At 45.2% G+C, this 26,324-nt stretch overlaps 1 protein-coding gene across 2 annotated transcripts in view; it reads left to right on the top strand.

Moving 5' to 3' along the window:
• Positions 1-26,324, top strand: part of FARP1 (FERM, ARH/RhoGEF and pleckstrin domain protein 1) — a 254,847-nt gene that overhangs the window by 222,897 nt on the left and 5,626 nt on the right. For both annotated transcript variants that reach the window (XM_038758862.1, XM_038758863.1), the window contains exons 17-24: positions 6,486-6,570; positions 8,717-8,954; positions 14,782-14,912; positions 21,130-21,198; positions 22,414-22,503; positions 23,025-23,107; positions 23,188-23,300; positions 25,286-25,449. In XM_038758862.1, coding sequence (XP_038614790.1) covers positions 6,486-6,570; positions 8,717-8,954; positions 14,782-14,912; positions 21,130-21,198; positions 22,414-22,503; positions 23,025-23,107; positions 23,188-23,300; positions 25,286-25,449 — 973 coding nt within the window. The remainder of the gene's footprint in view (positions 1-6,485; positions 6,571-8,716; positions 8,955-14,781; positions 14,913-21,129; positions 21,199-22,413; positions 22,504-23,024; positions 23,108-23,187; positions 23,301-25,285; positions 25,450-26,324) is intronic.

A 26,324-nucleotide genomic window follows, 5' to 3' on the forward strand; every position in this document is an offset into this window, starting at 1 on the left:
GCCCTGCTTTCCTACAGCTTAAAATGCACAGAAGTTGCCTCAGCCCTGTCAAAGGAGCACACCAGGAGAATAATAATAATAATAATAATAATAATAATAATAATAATAATAGCATTTATTAAGCACTTACTATGTGCAAAGCACAGTTCTAAGCGCTGGGGAGGTTACAAGGTGATCAGGTTGTCCCACGGGGGGCTCAGAGTCTTCATCCCCATTTTACGAGGTAACTGAGGCACAGAGAAGTTAAGTGACTTGCCCAAAGTCACACAGTTGACAATTGGCGGAGCCGGGATTTGAACCCATGACCTCTGACTCCAAAGCCCGTGCTCTTTCCACTGAGCCATGCTGCTTCTCTAATGGCTGAGAATGGCTGGCACTGTCCTATCTCGCCATCACCAGCTCAACTCAGCCCAGCCCTGGTTGGAGGAGCTTGGGAAAAAGAGGAAAGGAGACTGAATCTTGGAATGCTGGAAGAATAAAGCTTGAGAGGTCACCCAGTCCGGCTCCCTGCCTCCTGGCTGCTGGATGACTAATCCATCCATGACAACTGATGTGGTCTGTTTTTACCTTAAACTTCTCCAAAGCTGGAAACTCCACAACTCCTTGGGTCGTCCATTCCTAATGTTTTCACTTTATCAAAAAGTTCTCTTCATCCAATTGGTGTCTCCCCTGCTTTAATTCGAGCCCCAATTCCTCTTGTTTGAGCTCAGTAGATGTGGCGAACAACTAGTCAGAATCTTCCCCATTGCTCCTCCTTTACTTGAAGATCAATCAATCAATCAATCAATCAATCAATCGTATTTATTGAGCGCTTACTGTGTGCAGAGCACTGTACTAAGCTCTTGGGAAGTACAAGTTGGCAACATATAGAGACAGTCCCTACCCAACAGTGGGCTCACAGTCTAAAAGGGGGAGACAGAGAACAAAACCAAACATACTAACAAAATAAAATAAATAGAATAGATATGTACAAGTAAAATAAATAAATAAATAGAGTAATAAATATGTACAAACATATATACATATATACAGGAGAAGATGGCTATTCAGTCACCTCAAAGTCCTATTGCTTCCTCTCCTCCAAGCTAGATAATCCCAACTCTTTTAACTTTCCCTTTTGCAACCAACTGTCCAATCATTTTTGTCACACTTCCGTAAATCCCCTCCAGAACCAAATTTGAACTTTTAATTTTTAAGAGAAATTCTCTTGGAGATCTAAATTAACGCTTTGACCTTGGGCAGATCATTTAAATACTCTGTGACTTGGTTTCCCCATCTGTAATGTTCTTAGAATGTTTCTGCTGAAGGAAATAGTAATGTCATTAAACACCACTGATTTTTTTTCATGTTTATTCAAGAATGGACCATCTGGTCCACCAGCTAGGATTAATTGGTTTAATGTTAACATATCCTGGTGCCAAAATAATATCTAGTAGCTATTTCTGTCATATTCTGTAGACTGTAAGTTCATTCACCAATTGTCTTGAGCTATACTCTCTCAAGAGCTTAGTACAGTGCTCTGTATTCATTCCTTCATTCAATCGTATTTACTGAGTGCTTACTGTGTGCAGAGCACTGTACTAAGTGCTTGGGAAGTACAAGTTGGCAACATATAGAGACGATCCCTACCCAACAACGGGCTCACAGTCTAGAAGGGGGAGACAGACAACAAAACAAAACACAACAAAATAAAATAAGTAGAATAGTAAATATGTACAAGTAAAATAGAGTAATAAATCTGTACAAACATATATATAGGTGCTGTGGGGACGGGAAGGAGGTAGGGCGGTGGGGATGGGGAGGGGGAGAGGAAGGAGGGGGCTCAGTTTGGAAAGGCCTCCTGGAGGAGGTGAGCTCTCAGTAGGGCTTTGAAGGGAGGAAGAGAGCTAGCTTGGCAGATGTGCAGAGGAAGGACATTCCAGGCCAGGGGGAGGACGTGGGCCAGGAGTCGATGGCAGGACAGGCGAGAATGAGGCACAGTGAGGAGGTTAGCGGCAGAGGAGTGGAGGGTGTGGGCTGGGCTGTAGAAGGAAAGAAGGGAGGTGAGGTAGGAGGGGGCGAGGTGATGGACAGCCTTGAAGCCGAGAGTGAGGAGTTTTTACCTGATGCGTAGGTTGACTGGTAGCCACTGGAGATTTTTGAGGAAGGGAGTAATATGCCCAGAGCGTTTCTGCACAAAGATGATCCGAGTAGCAGCGTGAAGTATAGACTGAAGTGGGGAGAGACAGGAGGATGGGAGATCAGAGAGGAGACTGATGCAGTTGGGATAGGATGAGAGATTGAACGAGCAAGGTAGCGGTTTGGATGGAGAGGAAAGGGTGGATCTTGGTGATGTTGCGGAGGTGAGACCGGCAGGTTTTGGTGACGGATTGGATGTGAGGGGTGAAAGAGAGAGCAGAGTCGAGGATGACACCAAGGTTGCGGGCTTGTGAGACGGGAAGGATGGTAGTGCCGTCTACAGTGATGGGAAAGTCAGGGAGAGGGCAGGGTTTGGGAGGGAAGATAAGGAGTTCAGTCTTGGACATATTGTTTTAGATGGTGGGCAGACAGTCAGCACTCTTTAAATATCATTGATTCTTGGGATCCCACTTCTAGAACAGCAACAATCCATTCACTATCTAGAAATTGATGGTGAATTGTTGATGAAGATGCTTAGCAACTTTCTGTGCCTTTTGGAATAATCTGAAATCTTTGGTCCAACTCCATTTTCTCTTGATTTGTTGACTGTCATTGGTGGCTTGCACTATCATCATCATCTTCATCATCAATTGTAGTTATTGAGAACTTACTGTGTGCAAAGCACTTTTCTAAGCACTTTGGAAGAGTACAATGTGATCGAGTTGGCAGACACATTCCCTGCTCAAAATGACCTTACTAATCTTCAGGTTCTCTTTCACTTAATATACATAACTAGTTCCAGTCCCTGTCATCCTATCAGAGCAAATCCTTCAAACCAGGGAAATGGTTAATCTTACTTAAGGTGTGAATTCAGAGTTGACAGCTGTTGGATTGTGTCCAGACTTCACAAAACTCATATTCTGTGATCCTAGACATCAGCGGTATAAAAGTGTGGTCACATTTAATGACTAATTTATGCATGTTTAGTTTTTAAATGGAAGTAATGTAGATTGCACATAGTACAAAGCTTGGTATGTAGTGTTTAATAGTACCACAATTTTTAAAAAGTTGTTATTATTGTCAGTCACACAAAGGGGTTTTCAACAACATTTGTTCACATCCAAGAAAATCAGTCAGTTGTGTCACTTTCTAACCCAAAGGAGGTATGTTCTTTCTCCTTCTCTATGTTCCTCTGTCTCTATGTGTGTGTCTTCAGTCTGAGAGATAGACTGAAGGACCGATAGAGGAGGAGATGATTGCATACATAGACACACTGATATAGCTTTGAATGTAAGACAGGGTATTGATGGTATTCAAACCAGACGATTAGGGGAAGGAGCAAATTCACGCGTAGAAAAAAGTTTTGTCTTGCCATCCCTCTCCTCATGATAGATTTAATTACTTAATGGGCTTTTAGCCTTTCATATATCTGGTTGTGTGTAGACAATTATAGTGAGGCTGGGGGTCTTGAGAAGAATAAAAGGAGAGAAACTGGGCTTCGTATGCTGCAAATACCTGGTCCATTTAGTGAAAAGTCCTGCACTAAAACTTTTAGGGAAGCAGCATAACCTAGTGAAAAGAGCACACCCTGAGAGTCAGAGGACCTGGAGTCTAATGCTGGCTCTGCCACTTACCTGTTGTGTGACGTTGGGTAAGTCACTTCCCTTCTCTGTGCCTTAGTTCCTTCATCTGGAAAATGGGGATTCAGTACCTGTTCTCCCTCCTACAGTGTGAGCCCCTTGTGAGACCTGATTATCTTGTATCTACCCCAGTGCTTGGTACACAGTAAGCACTTAAGAAATCTCACAATTATTATTATTATTCTTAGTAGCAGTAGATAAATGATCTGCAAATTTTCAACAGAGCACAGGGCTAGGGAAATGGTCTTCTAATAAACCACTTACTGTGAGCTCATTGTGGGCAAGGATTGTTTCTCTTTATTACTGTATTGTACTTTCCCAAGTGCTTAGTATAGTGCTGTGCACTCAGTAAGCACTCAATAAATATGAGCGAATGAACCACCTTGTTGAAATGCAGTTGAGAGGCTCCAATTTGCTGCACCTTTTCATTAAATGAAGTTTCAGACAGAGAATAGACTATGCATAAGTAATGCCTCTTAAATGCTGGGGAAAGGTTGATAATCACCAGTATTCCCATCACTGGTTCCATAACTACCTTAATTGTTGGCCAAGTATTTCCATAAAAATGTTCCTACGCACTTATTGAGTAACATCTGGTATCAGGAGAGATGAGTTGTCTTTCATATCATGAAGTGATATGGTTGCTGTCCCTGTCATTAGCTGGAAATTACCTGGAAATTCTTCTAAAGCTTTGAAAGTAGGACAGTGTTACTGATGGTCTCAAAACAGATGATGAGGGGAAAGAGCACATTCAAGCTTAGGAAAACGTTTTGCCTCGGCATCCTTCTCCACATGATAGATTTAATTACTTAATGGGTTTTTGGCCTTCCAGTGTCTTTTTCCTCATTGTTTATTCAATATGCTAAATTGGAACAAGCTGAATGAATCACATCTGACTTATGGCATATTTGCCTGAGACGCAGGCCAGGCTAACTTACGTCTTTGTGAAATTAACCTCCTGCCTGTGACCAACAGGACTTCTCTCATCCTCTTATAAAGTGCCCTTGTTTTGTTTAATTGAGCTTGAGAAGACTCCCTGGCATCATCTCTGTGCCGGCGACACCTGATAAAGATTAAATAAATACAATTTATGGAACCGTTGATGCTTCTCAGCACCACTTTTGCTATAATGCGAGCAGTTGCACTTCGTGGCTTGAGGGTTCTTAGACATTACATTGATTGGGGGCAAACCATGCATCCTTGTGTTGCCTTCTGTATTTTTCCAGTTAGAGTAGGTAGGGTTAGCCATCCAGGCTGGCTACTAAGTGGGACATATTCAATCTTTGCAAAATAAAATTCCTTTACAAACCTCCTCACACCCAGTTTGGTTGCAGTGAGCCTGAGAATTTGGTTGGGCATATTGCCCTGCTGAGCAGCCCCGAAAATGCCTTGCAACTCTTCAACAACCCTCTCTAGAAGCTCCTTATAATTTATCATTTTAAAATATCCATTATAATGATGTCTCTGGATGAAAGGGTGGGATAATGTGCCTGCCATTTAGAGTATGATTTATTACATCTAATTTGACATCAGGAGGAATAACATGAGCAACATATGCATTTATAGTAGGATACTTGTTGGGACACAACTAGGCTTCTTCATCTCTGGAGTGGGGCTAAGAAGGAGAAGGGGGATCTGCATTTGGTTTGGGGAGATTTGGGGTGGGAGTAGGCTTTTGGGGGGCGGGGAGTGGATGAGAGAGAAAAGGAGGAGCTTGGAGATCGTGAGGAAGGTGGGTCAGGAGTAGAGGCAGATTTAAGAGGGAGTTCAGAGTAAATCATTGAATAGGAGGGCTAGTTGGTGTTCAGCCAATTAATCGTATTCACTGAGTCTTTACTTTGTGCAGAGCACTGTATTAAACATTTGGGAGAGTGCAGTACAGTTGGTAGATATGACTCATGCCCTCAAGAAGCCTACAGTTTAATGGAATAGGCATAAAATTAAAGTATATTACAGGTAAGGGAAGCAACCAAATATAAGGACATGTAAATAAGAGCTATGGGGATGGGCTGAAGACAACTGTCTGGAACGCCCACCCACTTCATATTTGACAGAGCACCACTCCTCCCACCTTCAGAGCCCTTTTAAAATCACTTCTTCAAAAGGCCTTCCCCGACTAAGCCTTCATTTCCCCGATTCCCTCTCCCTTAACTCTCTTAACTGCACTTTGGGTTAAATTTAGGCCAAGGTGTTCTCAGGGCAGTGGCCTTGGCTTTTACATCATACATCTATTGCGTTGGCACATTTCACAGCTCTATACTGAACAAAGGATCAGGGTCTCACTAAAAGGACTGTCAATGCACGAGATATTTATTGTGGTTGGAGGAAGTCTAGGGGAAGCTGAAAATAGAGTTCATATTTTAAAAAGGTGCTGGTAGGCCAAAGTGATGACTGTCTTCATCACGGGTCTGGAAACCGTTCTTTGCAATTTTAGCCGAAACACAAAAATGTCTCTTTAAAAGCAGTGAGATGATTTGGACCCCATGTCAGCCATGTTTTGGCTGATATGAATCCATTCAATTCAATTACTTAATAAATATTGTTAGGTGGAATCTCATAACAAATTGGGTAGTGTATGTTTTGGAGGAAGATTAGGGATGGGCTTCTGGGATTTTTAGAAAAGGATGTGAATGCTTCGTTTTTGGGTTTAGGCAAGGAGGGATTCACCACCGTTCTTGTGATGTACAAGGAAAAAGCTTACCACATTTCTTGTATCCTTACTTTCAGGGAAGGCCGCTCAAATTCGCATCATATCAAAGGAGATTACCAAAGAATTGGTGATGTCATGCTGAAGAATATTCAGAGCATGAAGGTTTGTCTGCCCTCTCCCTTTGTTATTGTTCTTCATGTTCTTGTTCTTCTTATCATTCTTCTTATTATATTTGTTAAACACTTACTATGTGTCAAACACTGTTCTAACTGCTGGGGTAGGTACAAGTTAATCAGGTTGGACACAGTCCCTGTTCCACATGGGGCTCACAATATAACGGGGAGGGAGAACAGGGATTTAATCCCCATTTTACAGTTGAGGAAACTGAGGCACAGACAAAGTGGTGGAGCCAGGATTAGAACCTAAGTCCCCCAACTCCCCGGCCCTATGCTCTTTCCACGAGATCACACTGCTCACCTTCTGTGTCCCTGCATTTCCTCCCTGTGCAGAGCTTTCTGGCCTGCTCCAGAAGCTCTGAGGGCAAAGCTAATGGTGAAAACCTGTTCCTCTGTTGAGTTTAGAGGTGTGGTTTTACTCAAGTTCTACACATGATTCCCCTTTTTGCTAACATTTCCTCTTGCCATTGCCTGCCTTAAAGAAATAAATTCATAGCAATTACTTTTCTAGCCTTTTGAAAAAGGTCTAGATTAGCTCAGCTCAGATGGTGGTGGGTTATCAGAAATGCCTGCACTTATGGCAGAAGTTTCTAAGTCAGTCATTGGTATTTTTTGAGTCCTTGCTGCATGCGGAACACTGTACTAAGCACTTGGGAGAGAACAATAGACTTGGTAGACAAGATCCCTGGCCTTAAGGAGCTTATTTTATATATTTGTATTTAAATGGTATTTGTTAAGCTCTTATTATGTGCTAGTCACTGCACTAAGCGCTGGAGTAGATATAAGATAATCAGGTTGGACACAGTCCCTATCCTCATTTTATAGATCAGGTAACAGGGTGTTCTAATCCTGGCTCCTCCACTTCTCTGCTGTGTAACCTTGGGTAAGTCGCTTAACTGGAGACGTGACTTGCCCGAAAGTGCTGACACACAAATGATAATAAATCTCCTTTCTTCTGAGTCAAAATCCCCCTTGAAAATGCTCGTCTCTGCACCCTGTAGCCCTTCTATTTTGGTGTTCATACGATCACATTTATTGAGCGTTTACTGTGTGCAGAGCACTGAGTTGTTTTATAAGGTCCCTTGGCTTGAGTGACATTTTAGCTCTTGTACCGATTCCCGTGAGTGTTTACAGTGCAAATCCCTGGTATAGCAAAATAGAAATTCATTAAAATGAGTTCCAAGAGGCACTAGCAGCACTTTTTGGAGCTGTTAAAAAAAACAATGGAAATAATATGGGATGGCTAATCTGCTCGACGCAGAATTCTGGAAACTGAGTTTCCAAGCCTGCCCAACCAGCCATCCCTCCTCAGAACTGGGGGAATGTTAGCCTCGATTTTTTGGCTGTTCCTATGATGAACTTCATCTCATTTAAATGGGAGTTTTGCCGATGAGGTGAGTATAATATACAGCTGTAAATGGTGCTAGTGTCACTGTGATTATTTTGAAACATTTAAGTGCTGCTCGTTATGGGCAGGGAACGTATCCACTAATTCTGTTATATTTTACTCTACAGGGCACTTAGTACAGTGCTCTGCACATAGTAAGCTCTCAGTAAATACCATTGATTCATTGATGCCCCAGTACCTTAACAACGGGACACAGCATAGAACCAGTATTTAGCCCACATTCTCGAGGAGCTTTTATGTTCTATTTCAATCAATTAATCGATCAGTCAACTGTATGTTCTCATTGCTTACTATGTGCAGACCACTGAACTAAGTACTTGGGAGAGAACAGTACAACAGAGTTGGTAGGCACATTCCCTGCCAAGCAATCAGTAGTATTTATTTGCAGATATCTAATGTGCCAAGCATTGTACTAAGTGCTTGGAAGAGTGTATTAGAGTTAGAAAACACAATCTGTGCCTTCAAGGAGTTTGCAGTCTACAGGGGGAGACAGACACAAAAATGAGAGCTATTTCCCTGTATAATGTTTGCAGAAGATTAAAACACCACACAGCATTGACTTGAGATAGCACCTTTTAGTCAATGAGTTCAAAGAACTCTGCAAATTACAAAGAGCTTAGGAGGATATTAGCATGGTATTGGGGTATCAATACAAGTACAATGTTACTTTGATTGTCCCTCCGCATGTAAGTGAACGTCTGTCTGCAACGTCCCTCTCTTCCAGCAACTGACAATTCATCTGTGGAAGCACAATGAGGCTTTGCTGGAGTTGGAAAACGGGATCAAGAATTCTCGTAAGCTGGAGAGCTTTTGTAGAGACTTCGAGCTGCAAAAAGTCTGCTACCTGCCCCTCAACACCTTCCTCCTTCGGCCTTTACACAGGCTTATGCACTACAAGCAGATAATGGAAAGGTTGTGCAAACACTACCCACCAAACCACGTTGACTTCAGGGACTCTAGAGGTGAGTTGAAATAACTACCCCCAGAAGGCCCAGTGGGAGAGCAGGCCAGCTTTGGGCGATGCCTGTTTTAATGCTCCTTGCCATTGCCAGGCGGACAGACGGATTTGATTGTGAATGAGGTTTGAAGGATACTCAGTTCGGCCATAACGTGTAGTTTTGCTGCACATCCGTCCATTCATTCGTATTTATTGAGCACTTACTGTGTGCAGAGCACTATACTGAGCAGTTGGGAGAGTACAATATAACCATAACAGACATATTCCCTGCCCACAGCGAGCTTATAGTCCAGAGAGGGAGACAGACATTAATATAAAATTTAAAACAGCCATAGCAATGTAACACATAGAGGCCCCGAGCCATGGTCCTGATTCCAGACAGAACAGGGAATCTCGAAGCGATGTCCACAATATTTCAACAGTTTTCTGAACAGCATAGATTCCCAGTCAAAGTGTAAAGGTGAGAAGGCCCTTTACATTTACTTTTCAATAGTCAAAGCCATAAAAAATGGTGAAGCCCTTGGCTCTAATGGCATTGCTGGAGAATTTTACAAGCAAGGAATAAACTTATTGCACGTTTCTGCTTCATCTTCCCCGATATATGGCAGAATTACCACAGAACTTCAAGGGGCCACCGTAGTCACCATTTTGAAAAGAAAGGAAAAGAGCTGACTGTTGAAACTATCGAAGTACCTCATTGCTGCCCATTGCCAGAAAGACCCTTGCTGTGCAGCAAATGGAAATCGGACATCTGCTGGCAGGGAAGGCAGAAGGAAGCGTTTTAGAGACCTGTCAGTCAATCAGTCAGTGGTAGTTATTGAGTCCTTCCTGTGGGCAGAGCACCATGCTAGTGAAAGAGTGTCAACGATAAGCGAAAGCAGCTGGCTAAGGGCCAGCAGGCTAGCCAGCCTGCTCTGTGGCAACCAAGAGAGGAGTTAGTGTTTTGGAGCAGAGACACTGGGAAGCCTGGGAAGCCAAAGGACAGTTTCAAAAGTGATGAGGGGAGGAGGGGGAGGGTTGTGTGTGTGTTTGTGTGTGTTTGTGCATGCGCGCCCATGCTCTCCGCACAGTAAGTGCTCAATAAATATGATTGAATGAATGAATGTGTATATTTTGTACAGTCTCTAGACCTTAAGCTCATTGTGGGCAGGTAACATATCTACCAACTCTGTTGTAGTCTGCCAAGCACGTAGTACGGTGCTTGGCACACATTAACACTCAGTAAATACCATTGATTGATGGATTGATAGAATGGATTGATAGATCTATGTAGACCATTAATACCCTTCTTGAGTCTTCAAATTGCTTTAACCTTTCCTTCTAGCCCCTTACTTTTCCCATTAATTTTCCCATGAGGACCGCCTGCCCTTGAGTTCTTCCAAACCCTTCTGCAACTTTTCCTTATTTTTGTCCTATACAACTTGCTGGTGATAATGACTAGCATATGCTCACCACCTCCTGGGTGAAGACATGTTTCTATTTGAAGGGACTGTGCTCAGCCTTCAGCCAGTGACTCCTCATTCTGGAGTGGTGGGAATTGGGGAACAAGCTTCTTTATTTGCTTTTTCCACCACAGTCACATCCCTGCATAACCTGGATTTTTTCCAGGCTGAACAGAACTAATCCTTTTCATACTGTCCTCATCTGGGCCTGATTATTTAATTGTCCTTTTTGGGTCCTTTTCCAGCCCTGACAATCACATACCAACCAGTATTGCCCAGAGAGTCCAGATGTGGAGAAGCCTGTGGCTTCATCAGGATCATCAGATTGGAGTCAGACTCTGCCCCACCCAGACCTTACAGTCCTAAGAGGGAGGGAGAGCAGATATATTACCCCCATAAAGCACTTAGTACAGTGCTCTGCACATAGTAAGCGCTCAATAAATACGATTGATGATGATTTTACAGATAAGGAAATATTATAGTATAATTATGTACTATGCATTATTTTTATTAGTATCTTTCTCCCCCTCTAGATTGTAAACTCGTTTTGGGCAGGGAACGTGTCTGCTAATTCTGTGGTATTGTACTCATCCAAGTGCTCAGTACAATGCTCTGCATATAGTAAGCGTTCAAGAAATACCATTGATTGATTTGTAGAATAGCAAAACTACTTGCTTTTTGCTTTGTTTTCTATAGCCTTTTACTATTAAACAAGTGACTTAAAGCTTGTGTGGTAGGAACCCCCTTGCCACTCATGTTATCGTAGCAGTTAGCGTAGTGTTATTTTGCACTCTCCCAAGGGCTTAGTTCAGTGCGCTGCACACAGTAAGTGCTCAATAAATACAGTTGAATGAATGAAAGAGTATGATTGGATAGTAGTAATTCATTCATTCATTCAATCGTATTTATTGAGCGCTTACTTTGTGCAGAGCAGCGTACTAACCACTTGGGAAGTACAAGTTGACAACATATAGAGACGGTCCCTACCCAACAATGGGCTCACAGTGTAGTAATAGTATCTATTGATCATCTACTGAGTGTAGTGCAGTATACTAAACCCTTGGATGGCGGGGTGGGGGGAGAAAGAGAGAGAGAGAGAGAGTGTGTGTGTATATGTGTGTGTGTGTGTGTGTTTGTGTCTGTGCCATGTCCTTAAAGTTGGAAAACTCAGTTGCTAATGATGCTGTTTTATTTGTATGTGGGGGTAGATGAAAAGGCAGATGGATGCTCAGACAACAGTCCTTACTGAGCAAATGGAAGGATGTTCTTTGCCATGTTCTTGTATTTGCTATTTCTAGTCCTTGATGCTGTTTTTAATTCTGGCTCTTGGTAGTCCAGTCTAATTGAAGAGTCTGCTATTAAAGATTCACCCCATTTTTGTGTGCCACCCACCATGCTGGTATCTATTGTTGTAGTGTCCTACAGGCGATCTGTGTCATATGTCATCTGTGTCACTGAGGTTTGGCTCTTTTAGGTCTTTAAAATAGGGGAGGCAGTCTGGCCCAGAGGAAAGAGCATAGGCCTGGGACTCAAGATCCGGTTTCTGTAATCAGTTCAGGCACTGACCTGCTGTGTGAGCTGGAGCATGTCACTTAGCCTCTCTGAGCTGTAACTCCCTGTCATCTGTAAAATGGGGTATATCATTTTCACTCCCACCGCTTATATTGTGAGCCCTTATGTGGGACAACGACTGTGTCCTATATGATTATCTGTATCTACACCACAGCTTAGCACAATGCTGTAACATATGGAAGATGCCTAATAGATACCATAATTATTATATTTCTTCCATCCTTTTCATCATCGTCCTCATCACCAATATTTATTGAGCACATACTATGTGCAGAACACTGAACTAAGCACTTGGGAGCATACAGTAAAAGTAGAAGATGTCATCCCTGCCCTTGAAGGAGCTTGGTGGAGCTTGATTGCACTCTTGCTTAATAAACCTACTTCAACTCCATTTTGGATATCCAATTTCCATTTGGGAGCATACGATGAAAATAGAAGACACCATCCCTGCCCTTCATGACCTTCTAGTCTGAAAGGGGAGCTTGATTGCACCCTTACTTACTATACCCACTTCCACTTATCTGCGGCTCTCCGATTTCCACCTATTCCCCTGACGCCTCCCACCCGGGAAGCCGTACTGTGAGGAGCATTGCTTCAGTGTTGGTGGATCGACTGCATTGCAGATCTCCTTGTTTTTGGTCTTATCTTGCCATTTTATAAACACGGCTGTGGGGAAACCCTGGAAGTTGGGGTGGCCTCTGATTTGAGTCCGGGTCTCACAGAGAAAGGAAAAGAAGACCCTACCATTACTTCGTAGTCCTTCAGTTTGGTCTGAATCTTGATATCTTCTTGGTACTACACTCTGTTAGGCTATAAAAGGACCTGCTGGTTATTTCTGATTCTACCCTTTTGTCTACCTATGACTGTCGACCTAGATAATGCAGTTGAGTAATAGCATGCAACTCCATAATGCTCCTGGGAATCTTTAGTTATGCAAAGGACCACCTGGGCTAGAGAAGTAGCCTGGCTTTACAGAAGGAGATGGGCCTTGGAAACTGGCCTTAATCCCAGATCCGTCACTCACTTGCTGTGTGACTGTGGGTAAGTCAGTTACCCTCTCTGTGCCTGTTTCCTCATCTGCAAAATGGGGGTTATATAACCTGTTCTCTCAGGTGGACGGGATAGGGACTGTGTCCGATCTGAGGATCAAATATCTACCCTAACACTTACCACAGTGCTTGAGATATTGGAAGGCATTAACAAATAGCATGATGATTATGATGACGATGACTACTGATAATAACACCATTTTTCTCAAGAATATTTGTCAATCCACAGCCCTTTACTGATTCTGAGAATCAGTTCCTAACCAAATCATCTTGGGGGTTGCGCTTCCAGAGCACAGTCATTGGTGTGTAGGGGATCTTGCATGAGTGATTCAAGGGATACAGCTTTGGGACAGTGTAATAATATTTGAACTCCAGATCTCATTATCGTAAAGGACGTGTTCTTTATTTTGTTCATATTTTAATGATAGCGGAGTTCTAGGTCTCACTCCAACCTCTGTACAAAAAGCACCTGAACACATGCCTGGTCTGAGTCCGGGCCCCTTTGAGTCTTCCTCACCTTATGACTGCAAAGAATTTGCCCCACCATGCTCCACGTTTTCCTGCCTGTCGGGAAACCTGATGGGAAAAGGAAGCGTGCGCACTCTTTGCTGTTTCTTTCCCTTATCACTGTCAGGAGGTCTGCCACCGGGACCGCCAGGTGCATTGCACACGACTGTGAAGGGATTATCTTGCTCCGTCAATACTAATTTTGGTATTTAAGTACTTACTATATTCCATGCACTACACTACATACTTAGTATATTCCAAGTGCTGGGGTAGATACAAGATAATCAAGTCCCACTAAGAAGGAGAAGGGACATGTATTGAATCCCCCTTTCGCGTATGAGGGAACCGAGGCACAGACAAGTGAAGTGACTTGCCCAAGAACACGCAGCAGGTAGGTGGACGAGAACCTGGGTCCTCTGACACTCAGGCCCGGACTCCTTCCATTAGGCCAAGCTACTTCCCTTATTATCAATAATAATGACAATTGTGGTATTTGTAACATAAGGACTGGGGTAGATACAAGATAATCAGGTCAGGCACAGCCCTGAGTCTGTGTCTGACACAGTCCTACATGGGGCTTACGATCTAAGGGGGAGGAGGAACAGGTATTGAATCCCCATTTTACAGATGAGAAAAATGAGGCGTAAAGAAGTTGTGACTTATCCAAGGTCACAGAGCAGGCAAGTGATGGAGCTGGGATTAGAACCCAGGTCCTCTGGTGCCCAGGCTCTTTCCAGTAAGCCAAGCTGCTCCTCTGTGCCTGTGCCAGGGGGAACGTGGACAAGCAACAGGCGGCGGCAGGACCCAACCAATCACTTGACTTTTACGGCGATAATATTTGTGGGGTTTGCAATTGCACTGTCTCCTAGAAGGAGATTCTGACTGGGTTCTGTGATCTCTACAGCACTTGTGTATATTTGTACATATTTACTATTCTGTTTATTTTATTAATGATGTGTGGTTATCTATAATTCTTTTTATCTGTTTTGATGCTATTGATGCCTGTCTACTTGTTTTGTTTTGTTGTCTGTCTCCCCCTTCTAGACTCTGAGCCCGTTGTTGGGTAAGGATTGTCTCTATCTGTTGCCGAATTGTACTTTCCAAACATTTAGTATAGTGCTCTGCATACAGTAAGCGCTCAATAAATACAACTGAATGAATGAATGAGGGTGTTCTCCTCAAACGTGGTGAGGGAAGGAAAGCATCAGCTGCCAGCTCGATCCTTAGCTCTTCATTTGTATTTCTGGTTTTATTTCATTAGCTGCCTTAGCAGAGATCACGGAAATGGTTGCCCCCCTTCATGGTACTATGATAAAGATGGAGAACTTCCAGAAGCTGCACGAGCTCAAGAAAGATTTGATCGGCATTGACAATCTCGTGATCCCGGGCCGGGTAAGTGGGGGAAGTCGAGGAGGATCTAGTCGCCTTCGTATCTGGAGCAGCATCAATGTTTAGCAAGATGTGCTAACTCTGAATTATTTCCTCTTTCTGCTCATAAAAATTTCAGGAGATTTAGGGGGAAATGTGGTGAATATTCAATGTTCAGCTGCACTGGAAAACCTTGGCAAGGGAATAGAAGAAAACGTTATCATCTAATCAATCAATTAATGGTGTTTATTGTGTTTACTGTGTGCACAGCACTGTAGTAAGCACTTGGCAAGTCAACCAGTTGTGTTTATTACAATGAAAAGAATACAATACAGTACCTAATACAATACATTACCTAATATTCTGGGTTTCTCTTTGTGGTAACCAGTTCCGGCAGAAACCATGAAGGAGCCAGGCTTTGTACCACTGGTGGTTGAGGCATAAGGACACATTTCTACCCTCGCCCTGTTCTCAGGCATTGCAAGTTTTCTGTTATTTCCATTGTAGCCCATAATCCTCACCTAGCTGGGTTTTACTCTGAAATTACATTCAGTGTAAGGCGGAATCGATGCTCTCCAGACATCCGTCCTTTCCAATTCCAGAATCCCTCTTGGTTAAGTGAGGAATGGGTATGCTTTCACCCTGCATAGCGGCTAATGCCTTGTACAGCCACTCACTCCACTAAAACCTCTGTCCAGATGCCCAAGTTGCCATCCAGGCCCTCGATTTGGTCAAGCCTGTCAGTAATCCACTCTAATCTAGGTGGAACACAATCATCTTCATTAGCCGAAGATTAGCTGAGAATGGAAGATTATGTGGGGATCTTTGGTAGCTCCTTAATCCTGAGCCTCTTCAAGGGAATTGAGATGATTACCGAGTGTGCTTTTTTGGCATTCACATTGGATGAAGAAAGCTCGTTCTTATCTGTAAAACGGGGGCAGTGAATTTGTGTGACTGACTGCTCTGGGCTTGAGCCCTTGGCTCCGGAGAGTCTGCTTATCTCAGCAAGCTCTGCTGTTCACTCCACTTCCTAGGCTGGAAACGTCTTAGGTGGATAGAAGAATGTAACAGTCGCAGGAGAGAATATGTTTGTGAGGTTCAGCCCCTGGTGGATTTCCATGGCTTAGGAGGAACTGTGTGAAAACACTTGGCTCCCAGATCCGTTTACTTGCTAAATTTGCACATGGGAAGCGTTTGGTACGTTTAAGCCCCCTTTGGGGACACTTGCCAACAAGCACCTGCTCCCCAGGGGCAAAGGGAGCCAAAGTAGAGGCGGCAAAGTTTTGCCCGTGAAGTTTTTTGGGCAGTGCAGGCAGTTGGATCCAGTGCAGCCTCTTTGTGGAGCTAGAAAAGTCCAAGGACCGAGCCCTGCTGGCAGGAGGAGGGGGAAGCGAAAGAAGGTCCTGCTGCTTTCCTTGATTTCCTGGGGCTTCAGGGCTGGCCTCAGGAAGATGAATTGTCTGGCCAGCCCAGCCCCCCCTTTGGCTGGACTGCCCAGGCAGCTTGGTGGGGGGGACGAGGTTGGAGTCAGAGCATCAGTGATGCTTTGTGGTTGCAGCTCCAGGCTGGACCTCCATTGCTGCCCTGAGGGAAGCTTTGGCTGGGATCAGAACAGACCAGGTGGGCATCAGGCAGGCCTCAGGCTGGCAGGGTTGGGGGCTGACCCTCACCGGGCCCCGCAGCCCAGTGACGATGAGCTAAATGACAGTGGTGGCAGGGAATACCTTGATCTTCCTCTCCCTTCCCCACTTTTTCCCCTTCCTATCCCTCTTTACCTTCCTTTCCTTCTCTTTTCTTTTACTGTCCCCAGTAACTTCCTTTCCTTCTCTGGCTCCTTTTTTGTCTCCTCTCTTCTTTTCCTCCTTTTCACTGCATAGCACTTGCTTGCTCCCTCCCTCTCTCCTTCTCCCTCCCTCTCTCCCTCTTTCCCCTTCTCTCGCTCTCTCTTCCTCTCTCACTTCCTCTCTCTCTCTCCCCTTCTCTCTCTGTCTTTTCCCCTTTCCCTGCTTTCTTCGCCTCCCCCATGCCCAAACCAAGTTCACCCTCTGCCTGCCACTTTTGGAATGAAAAGTTAGCACTCCTGCTAGCAAGAGTATTCCTTTGGCTTCCTCCAGTGTTTTTTTGCTTTTTGGACTTCTACCATACTCTCAACAGAGTGAAGATTTAGTATATCTCACTTGATTAAGATGAGGTCCGGACTATCCTCTTAGAGACAGCCTAGCACAAAGTTCTTTTGTATCCAGCTGATTGGTGATTGATGTGTTGTTTCAACTCAAATCTGGACTTTCACCCTCTCGCCAATAGAGTTCTTGAACGGTTGACTGGACTGTAGAGCTGGATTAGCTCACGTCAGATGATTGTGGCCTGGATGGTAGGGGTTCATAGGCCGTGCCACCTACTGCTATACTAAGTTGCCTTCCATACCACAACTTGTCTCCTAAAATTAAGTTTGAGTAAATTATGGTATTTATGAAGAACTTAGTAGGGGTTAAAGCCCTATGCCAAACTCTGGGATCATCGGATTGGACAGAGTCCTTGTCTACATAGGCTCACGTTCTAAGGAGGGAGAGCTTATTATTATTCCTATTTTACTGGTGAGAAAGCTGAGGTCCAGAAATAGGACCCATTTACCCACGTCGTGAGGGAACGTGCTCCATTTGCCATTCAGATTTTGCATGGGCAGGACCCTTAAACGTGTTGTAATCGAGCGATCATATTTATTGAACACTTCCTGTTGTGCAGAGAACAGTCCTAAGTGCTTGGGCGAGCACAATTTAACCCGTTTCACTGTTGGGTAAGGACTGTCTCTATATGTTGCCAACTTGTACTTCCCAAGTGCTTAGTACAGTGCTCTGCACACAGTACGCGCTCAATAAATATGATTGATTGATTTAGTAGACATGTCTCCTGCATACAAGGAGCTCCGTCATATCTCAGCTTAATCATAATTCAGGGAGCAGCATGGCCGAGTGGTAAGACTCCCAGCCAGGGGGTCTTGCCTGCTGCGAGACCTTGGGCAAATCACTCAACTTTTCTGTGCCTCAGTTGCCTCATCTATAAAATGGGCATTAAATCCTCCTCCCTTCAGTTTAGACTGTGAGCCCTAGGTGGGACAGGAACTGTGTCTATCCTGATCTTGTATCCACTCCGACGCTTAGAACAATGCTCGGCACACAGTAAGTGCTTAACAAATATATTTTTAAAACGGGGAAAAAAAGCAGTCCCAGGTTGAGCCCCTGGGGCCTTTCTAGTAGATGAAGGTGCGGGAGTGGAGTATTGCTGCCCTCTAAAGGGAAAGGAGTTAAAGAGAAAACGAGATTCAGCGCTTTCCCCACTCTTTTCTGGAGGAACATCTAGGCTTAAGGGTGACAAATGAGGGCATAGAGAGCTGTCCCCCACCCCTGCCTGCCGGCCTTCATGCAGAGGAGGGAAGACCTCTCTAGAAAAAAGCCTTTTCCAGCAACTGTTTCTTTGAGTTAACCCTCATCAGGATTTCTCATTTTGTTCCGTGCCGAGGAGTCCACTGGGTATCTGGCTAAGTCCCACACTCCCTGCTGTTCTCTTCACATAGTGCCCTGATGTTCTCTGACCCAGCTGTTCTTTGTGTCTGGTGGGGTTTGTTTTTTGCTTGCCAGGCTAAGTCTCATCGTTCCTGGGCCTCTGAGGAGCTCATCTATCCGGGTTGGCAGAGGCAGGCGATTTAGGATAACTTTACCAGCCCCCCTCTCCACATCTTGGGTGAATAGTGAGACTCAAAATAGGGCCGCCGAATCTCCTAAGCTGTTTCCAAAGGCTGCTGCAGCCAGTCCAGCAATCAGCAGTCTGCCTGCTCTCATGGGATCTTGGTTTGGTGCCCCCGACCCCCTGCTTTCAACAGGCCTCCGCCTGAGTTGCTTTTCCAGTCATGGTGTTGAGTTGGCCTGAAATAGTAAATAATCTTTTTTTTTGTTCAGCCTGAGAGGTCCAGGCACCACCTCTTTCCCTACAGGATGGAGCTCTTATGACAGAGCTCCTTTCCTCCCCTGGAAATCAGTCAGTCAGTGATATTTATTGTGTGCTTACTGCGCTAAACTCTTGGGAAAATACACTATGACAGGAATGGGAGACACAATTCCTGCCCGTAAGGGGGCTACAGTCTACAGAGGGAAACATTAAAATATATTAGGGATGGAGGAAATAGTGGAGTATAAAAATATTTGCCGAAGTTTTATGAGGCTGGGTTGAGTATCAAAGTGCTTAAGCAGTCCACGGTCAAGTTCATAGCCGACATTCATTCATTTTCATTCAGTCTCTTCTGTTGAGCACTTATGGTGTGCAGAGCAATGTATTAAGCACTTGAAAGAGTGCAGTATTACAATAAGCAGACACATTCCCTGCCCACAATGAGCTTGAAGTCTAGAGGGGAGGACAGATATGGGAAGTAAACAGCTTAGTCTGTGAAGGTCTCTTGGAGGAGATGTAATTTTAGGAGGTGGTCTTTTAAATGGTGAAGGATGAATTTATGTTTTTTGCTCCAACTTCCAAGATGGGCACCTATTTGTTTAATTCAAATATACAAGTACTATAAACTATAAATACCATTGATGGATACACACTGTTTTTGTCATGTCAACTCAAAAATCCATCTCTTTCTTTCCACGACTATGAGCACAGCCATACTGCCGGTGGAGAAAACACTGAATCTGGACCCATACAGAGTTTTGTCTGGAAAATTTAATTCTCAAGCAGCGCCTTTAGGAAGAACCAGGGTACAGTGGTTGCCGTGCATTTGTATCTCAGAATGGATATAAGGTTTGGCAGTTTCACTCCATTCTGAGCTACAAAGGAGTGGTGTAGCCTAGTGGAAAGAGCATGGGCCTCGGAGTCAGTGGAGCTGGGTTCTAATTCCAGCTCTGCCAGTTGCCTGCCTTGTGACCATGGGTGAGTCACTTCGCTCCTCAGTTACCTCCTCTGTAAAATGGGGATTAAGACTTTGAGCCCTCTGTGGAACAGGGACTATGTCTAACCTTATTGTCGTGTATCTACTACAGCACCTGGCTTGCAGTAAGCACGTAACAAATCCCATTAAAAAAATGATAGTCTCCTCTCCTTCCTTTCCATGCAAGAAATATTCCTATTGCAACTGGAACCGTTATGATCAAAACCCACAAAAGATTCCATTTGTTGCACTCCAGACCTCTCTCCCCCCGGGTTTACTGATGGGTAATTTTGATCCAGCTGACCTCGTTGCTGATATTCCAGGAGTAAGAGCCTCCACATTGTAGAGTTGCACCGGTGATCTGAAACACCTGTTTCAGGAGAACTGGTAATCATCTTCTGCACAGAAGGGCTGCAGAGAAGGGAATCGTAGGTTCCAATAGCTGGAAAGAATACCTCCCCTTAGCTCAGACGTTCTCATGTTTAATATAATACAGTCATTCCTGTCCAAACTGCGATCAACTAGATTGAAGGCACATCGTGTTTCTGTGCCGTGTATTTGGGGTATCTGCGTGCATGGCGTTAAAACACTGTTGGGCTCCTAGGCTGTTTTAAACTCATAGGCAGGTGGCTGTGGGTGACTTTGGATGTCGTATCAAAAATCAGTTTTTCTTTGAACACTGTTTCCGAAAATAGCAGTGGGGAGGCTTTGGGTTTATATTTTGCCTCTTACTCTTTTATTCTGAAATCTCAAAAGCAACTCCTAGAAGTTTTCACGTTGTCATTTAAACTGAGCTGAGTTCATTAGAGGCAACCAGAACAGTGCCACTTTTAGGGTGGGAGAAATGGAGTCTGTGCACAATTGTACCTTCCCCGAGGACACCAAAAAGTCGGTCTAAAGGGAGTGTAGAATGCAGAAGTTAGAAATTCTAAATCCCCACCCCTTGCCTCTCACTTTGCACACAGTAAGGACTCAATAAATACGATTGAACTGAACTTACCCTAAGGCTCCACTGGTTTTAGAATACAAGGGAGGAAATTGTTTAAAGCATCTTGCCTCTGTCACAACTTAGACTAAAAGAGCTGATCCATTATGAAATGGCAATAACAGATTTATATGGTGTCTTTCCCCTGAAGGATTCAGAGCATCTTCCATCCCACATCTCTGGGTAGAGAAAGCCCCTCCTCCTTACCCCCACCCCCCAATGCCACCCGGGCCAGAGCTGAGTCAGAATCAGGGAGGTTCCAAATCTTGGAGAGTTTAGGAAGCAGCAGTCTCTCGGAGGAGTGCCTGACCTTCCAGTTTCTGTCTGTTTCCCTGCAGGAGTTCATTCGTTTGGGCAGCTTGAGTAAGCTCTCAGGGAAAGGGCTGCAGCAGCGAATGTTCTTTTTGGTAAGTGATGAGTTGCCCATTATTGCCCCCTCCTACCTCACCTCCCTTCTTTCCTTCTACAGCCCGGCCCGCACCATCCGCTCCTCTGCCGCTCACCTCCTCACTTTGCCTCATTCTCGCCTGTCCCGCCGTCGACCCCCGGCCCACATCCTCCCCCGGGCCTGGAATGCCCTCCCTCCGCACATCCGCCAAGCTAGCTCTCTTCCTCCCTTCAAAGCCCTACTGAGAGCTCACCTCCTCCAGGAGGCCTTCCCAGACTGAGCCTCCTCCTTCCTCTCCCCCCTCCATTCCCCCGCCCTACCTCTTTCCCCTCCCCACAGCACCTGTATATATGTTTGTACAGATTTATTACTGTTTATTTTACTTGTACATATTTACTATTCTATTTATTTTATTTTGTTAATTTGTTTTGTTGTCTGTCTCCCCCTTCTAGACTGTGAGCCCGTTGTTGGGTAGGGACCGTCTCTATATGTTGCCAACTTGTACTTCCCAAGCGCTTAGTACAGTGCTCTGCACACAGTAAGCGCTCAATAAATACGACTGAATGAATGAATTATTGAAGGGTTAAATGGTGTCATGTCATTGGCGGGGTACTGTCAGTTAAGCAGGTCGGTGAAGCATGGGCTGCCCAGTAGGCTGGCTTGGCCAGCTCATTCCTGGGCCTTGGTACAGATAATTATAGGAAATTAAACAAAGCCAAAGTCTTGGGAGTAGTAATTTGGCCAGACTGTCAGCTCATCTTGTACTACTCCCCGCACTCCAGCCCCAGACACTCTCGTTCACTTCACACGCTTGGACTTTTATGCCTGGGCTGAAGTGTGCTCTGTCGATGCTCAGTTTTGGCCCCAGAGCATTCTGTGATAATAGTTTAGATTCCCAGAATGCTCAAGAGCTTCAATCTCTCATTTTGCTATTCTCCCGCTGAGTCTTGGGGCGGAAAAGGGCTTCCCGGGCAACAAGTTTGGTGTCCTGGCTTTCGACTAAAATAACTGGGCCAGCTTAGTTAAGCCCCAAACGGTAAAGTTGTGGTAGAAGGGGCAGATGCTGCTGATGAGATGTAATGATGTTAGTGGAGGTGAAAATCCTTTTTCAAATGTACAGTGTGTTCGTGATCTCATGGTGGGTGGCGGGACCCTTCAGAACCTTGCTTTAAGCTATGGGTCTATAAACCAATGGAATTCTTGCAGCCTAAACCCTGTTGTCTTGTGATTTTAGTTTAATGATGTTTTGCTGTACACAAGCAGAGGACTGACTGCGTCGAATCAGTTCAAAGTCCACGGCCAACTCCCCCTCTTCGGCATGACAGTGAGTACTGGGTGGGGGCGGCCACGGGGCCGGGGGAGGTGCTGTGGGCCGGGAGTGAGCTAGTCTGGTCCCTTGCCAGTCTGAATCCAGTCCATGGTGGAGTAGACCAGGGATCGGGGGTCTGTGAGTGAAGGACGTGGGTTCTAGTCCCATCTCTGCCACTTGTCTGCTGTGTGATCTTGGGCAAATCACTTAACTTCTCTGTGCCTGTTACCTTGCCAGTAAAATGGGGGTTAAGAATGTGAGCCTCATGTGGGACAGGGACTGTGTGCAACCTGATTATCCTGTACCTACCCCAGTGCTTAGAACAGTACCCGGCCCATAGTAAGGGCTTAAGAAATACCACAGTTATTATTATTATTGTGATTCTATTGGGCAAAACTCTTGCTTAAGATTTCAGCCTTGAGAACAGAAGGGACTACTATTGGTATTGGTTGATATTGTTTTATGTTGTTTCATTATTGTGGTGGAATCCTTCGCCACCCCTGGCTGGTAATGGAGTGTACACTTGTGTCTCTTAGGTAGAAGAAAGCGAAGAGGAGTGGGGCGTTCCTCACTGTCTCACCCTCCGCGGTCAACGCCAGTCCATCATCGTAGCCGCAAGGTAAAGTACGGTAGCCCACCTGCTACTCTTTTCAGTCTTGTGTGCGACGGTCTGCTAGAAACGGAAATCTCCGTCTCCAGTTCCCAGATGGAGATGGACAAGTGGATTGAGGACATACAGATGGCAATTGACCTGGCGGAGAAAAGCAGTGGCCCTTCGCCCGAAGTTCTAGCCAGTAGTCCACCTGACAACAGTGAGTACCGTGCGCTGTGGCCAGGTCGCCACCCAATGCCCTCTGCTAGCCTGTTGGCCCAGATTGTCAGTGGGAGAAAGTGTTGGAATTTGATAGCAGTGCAATCATCTTGTTGGATCTGGCACCCCTGACCTACTTTAGAGTGAAAGTTGCTATTTTTCAAGTAATTTATCAATCAATCACCTCCCTTCTCTCCTTCTCCAGCCCAGCCCGCACCCTCCGCTCCTCTGCCGCTAATCTCCTCACCGTACCTTGTTCTCGCCTGTCCCGCCATTGACCCCCGGCCCACGTCCTCCCCCGGGCCTGGAATGCCCTCCCTCTGCCCATCCGCCAAGCTAGCTCTCTTCCTCCCTTCAAGGCCCTACTGAGAGCTCACCTCCTCCAGGAGGCCTTCCCAGACTGAGCCCCATCCTTCCTCTCCCCCTCATCCCCCTCTCCATCCCCCCACATCTTACCTCCTTCCCTTCCCCACAGCACCTGTATATATGTATATATGTTTGTACATATTTGTTACTCTATTTTACTTGTACATATCTATTCTATTTTATTTTGTTAGTATGTTTGGTTTTGTTCTCTGTTGCCCCCTTTTAGACTGTGAGCCCACTGTTGGGTAGGGACTGTCTCTATATGTTGCCAACTTGTACTTCCCAAGCGCTTAGTACAGTGCCCTGCACACAGTAAGCGCTCAATAAATGCGATTGATGATGATAGAGTTCCCACTTTGTACAGAGCCCTGTACTAAGGGTTTGAGAGAGTGAAATTTTATGTCTGTCCCCCCCCTTTGAGCTGTAAGCTCGTTGTGGGCAGGGAACATGTGTGCTAATTCTGTTGTATGGCCCTCTCCTGAGCACTTCTTTATTGATCCCCCTTCCCAGCCCCACAGCACTTATGTACAGATCTGCAATTTATTTATGTCTGTATGCCCATTGTGAGCAAGGGATGTGTCTGTTTAAAGTTGTATCGTACTTTCCCAAATGCTTGTACAATGTTCTGCACACAGAGTGCGCTCAGTAAATATGATTGAATGAATGAATGAAATGCTTAGACCAGTGCTTTGCACAAAGGACTCAGTAACTACCATTGATTGATCGATACAGAATTAGTAGACATGATCCCTGCCTAGAAGAATCTTAGTTTAGTGGGAAAGATGGGAACTAAAATAAGCTACATCTGGGGAAACAAATGGACGCAAAGATACATGCCATAAATGCTCTGGGGGTCAGGGGTGAGTATCCAAATTATTAGGTTATGCTGAAGTGACCGTTAGTAGGAAAATAGGGTGAGGAGGTAGGAGATTTATCAGGGAAGGCCTCCTGGAGGAAATCTGATTTCAGAGGGGCCTTGAAGATGGGGAGAGCCGAGATCTGCCTTATGGAAGACCACCTGTATGCTCTGAAGTGAGGCTTGAGATTCTACCTTGCTTCTTGCGACATGATAAGCTGAGAGCTAGAGCGGGGAAACCCAAGACAGGTCAGTCAATCATATTTATTGAGCACTTACTGTGTGCAGAGCTTCCTGCTAAGCGCTTGGGAGAGTACAGTATAACATCCCCTGCCCATAACGAGCTTACAGGCTACAGCATGGACCCAGAGCCAGAGTGAAAGCTTTAACGGACTATCTTGAATGGAAAGCTGGAGTCCTGGACAGGAACACTTTAGGATAAGGAAAAGATTGCTGAGAAGAGGAAGCTAGGTCGGCTTTCCTCTATTTGCCGGGTGATGCAGGCTCACCTCAATCCATCATATTTGCTTTGCGCTTACTGTTTGCAGAGCACTGGACAAAGTGCTTGGGAGAGTACGGTATAACAGAGTTGGCTGACCTGCTCCTTGCCCACAATGAACTTACAGTCTAGAAAGAGGTCCGAGGTTAAGATCCCTCCGTGTTGAATGGGCTTCTTCCTCCTCATCCCTCCCAGCCCCTGGCTTTGCCAGGGAAAGTGTCGTGTTCGGGTAAAGAGAGATCTGCTTTTCTCCCTCATGCCACAGAGTCTCCCGACGAAGGTGTGGTCGACCAGGAGTCCGAGGACGATCTCAGTGCTTCGCGCACCTCGCTCGAGCGGCAGTCGCCTCACCGGGGCAACACCATGGTCCACGTCTGCTGGCACCGCAATACCAGCGTCTCGATGATTGATTTTAGCATTGCGGTGGAGGTATCGGCCCAAAAGCCACACTATCTTTCATTCAATTCAGTTGTTTTATTGAGCACTTTGTGCAGGGCGCTGTGCTAAGCGCTTGGGGGAGTACTATATAACAATAAACAGTCCACAGGCCTGCCTGCACCTCTCCATCATCAATCGTATTTATTGTCAATCGTATTTATTGAGCGCTTACTGTGTGCAGAGCACTGTACTAAGCGCTTGGGAAGTACTCTCCAGTGACAGTACATCCTGTAGGCCCTGACTTTCTCTGAGCTTGGCCTCTTCATCGAGCTGGGATCCTCACAGTTCACTGCAACTCCCTGACCACGGCAGTGAACTGTGACTTCTCTTGCTTCAGGCCACAGCTGTGAGCCTCAAAGAGGAACCTAATGGGACTATCCACCAGGGCCTGGCAGGAGCAGAGTTTTTCTGATCTGTGACTGCTGAGCATTTTCCCCATCTATTTGCAAGCCAGTCTGCAGGGCCAGGGGAGGAGGAGCCAAATTTAAATCCACAGGACCATCATTAAGAAGCTCGTGCTGTTACTAAGCACAATGAGTGTGATTTCTGTTCTCCCCCTTTTAGACTGTGAGCCCACTGTTGGGTAGGGACTGTCTCTATGTGATGCCAATTTGTACTTCCCAAGCGCTTAGTACAGTGCTCTGCACATAGTAAGCGCTCAATAAATATGATTGATTGATTGATTGATTGCAAAGGTTGCTGGAATGGATAGGTGCAGCCCTGTCTTTTGGTTTTACTCTGGACTCTTTCAATGCTCACTGAGTCTCATCTAACCCTGCTGTTTCTTCATGCTTTTCTCCCCCTTGGTCCCCTCCCCTTCCCCTTTAAGTGACTTTGCAGCAGCCTAGCCCGGTTCCGTGCCTGGG

This window comes from Tachyglossus aculeatus, chromosome 17, assembly GCF_015852505.1.
Source record: "Tachyglossus aculeatus isolate mTacAcu1 chromosome 17, mTacAcu1.pri, whole genome shotgun sequence".
NCBI classification, from domain to species: Eukaryota; Metazoa; Chordata; class Mammalia; order Monotremata; family Tachyglossidae; genus Tachyglossus; species Tachyglossus aculeatus.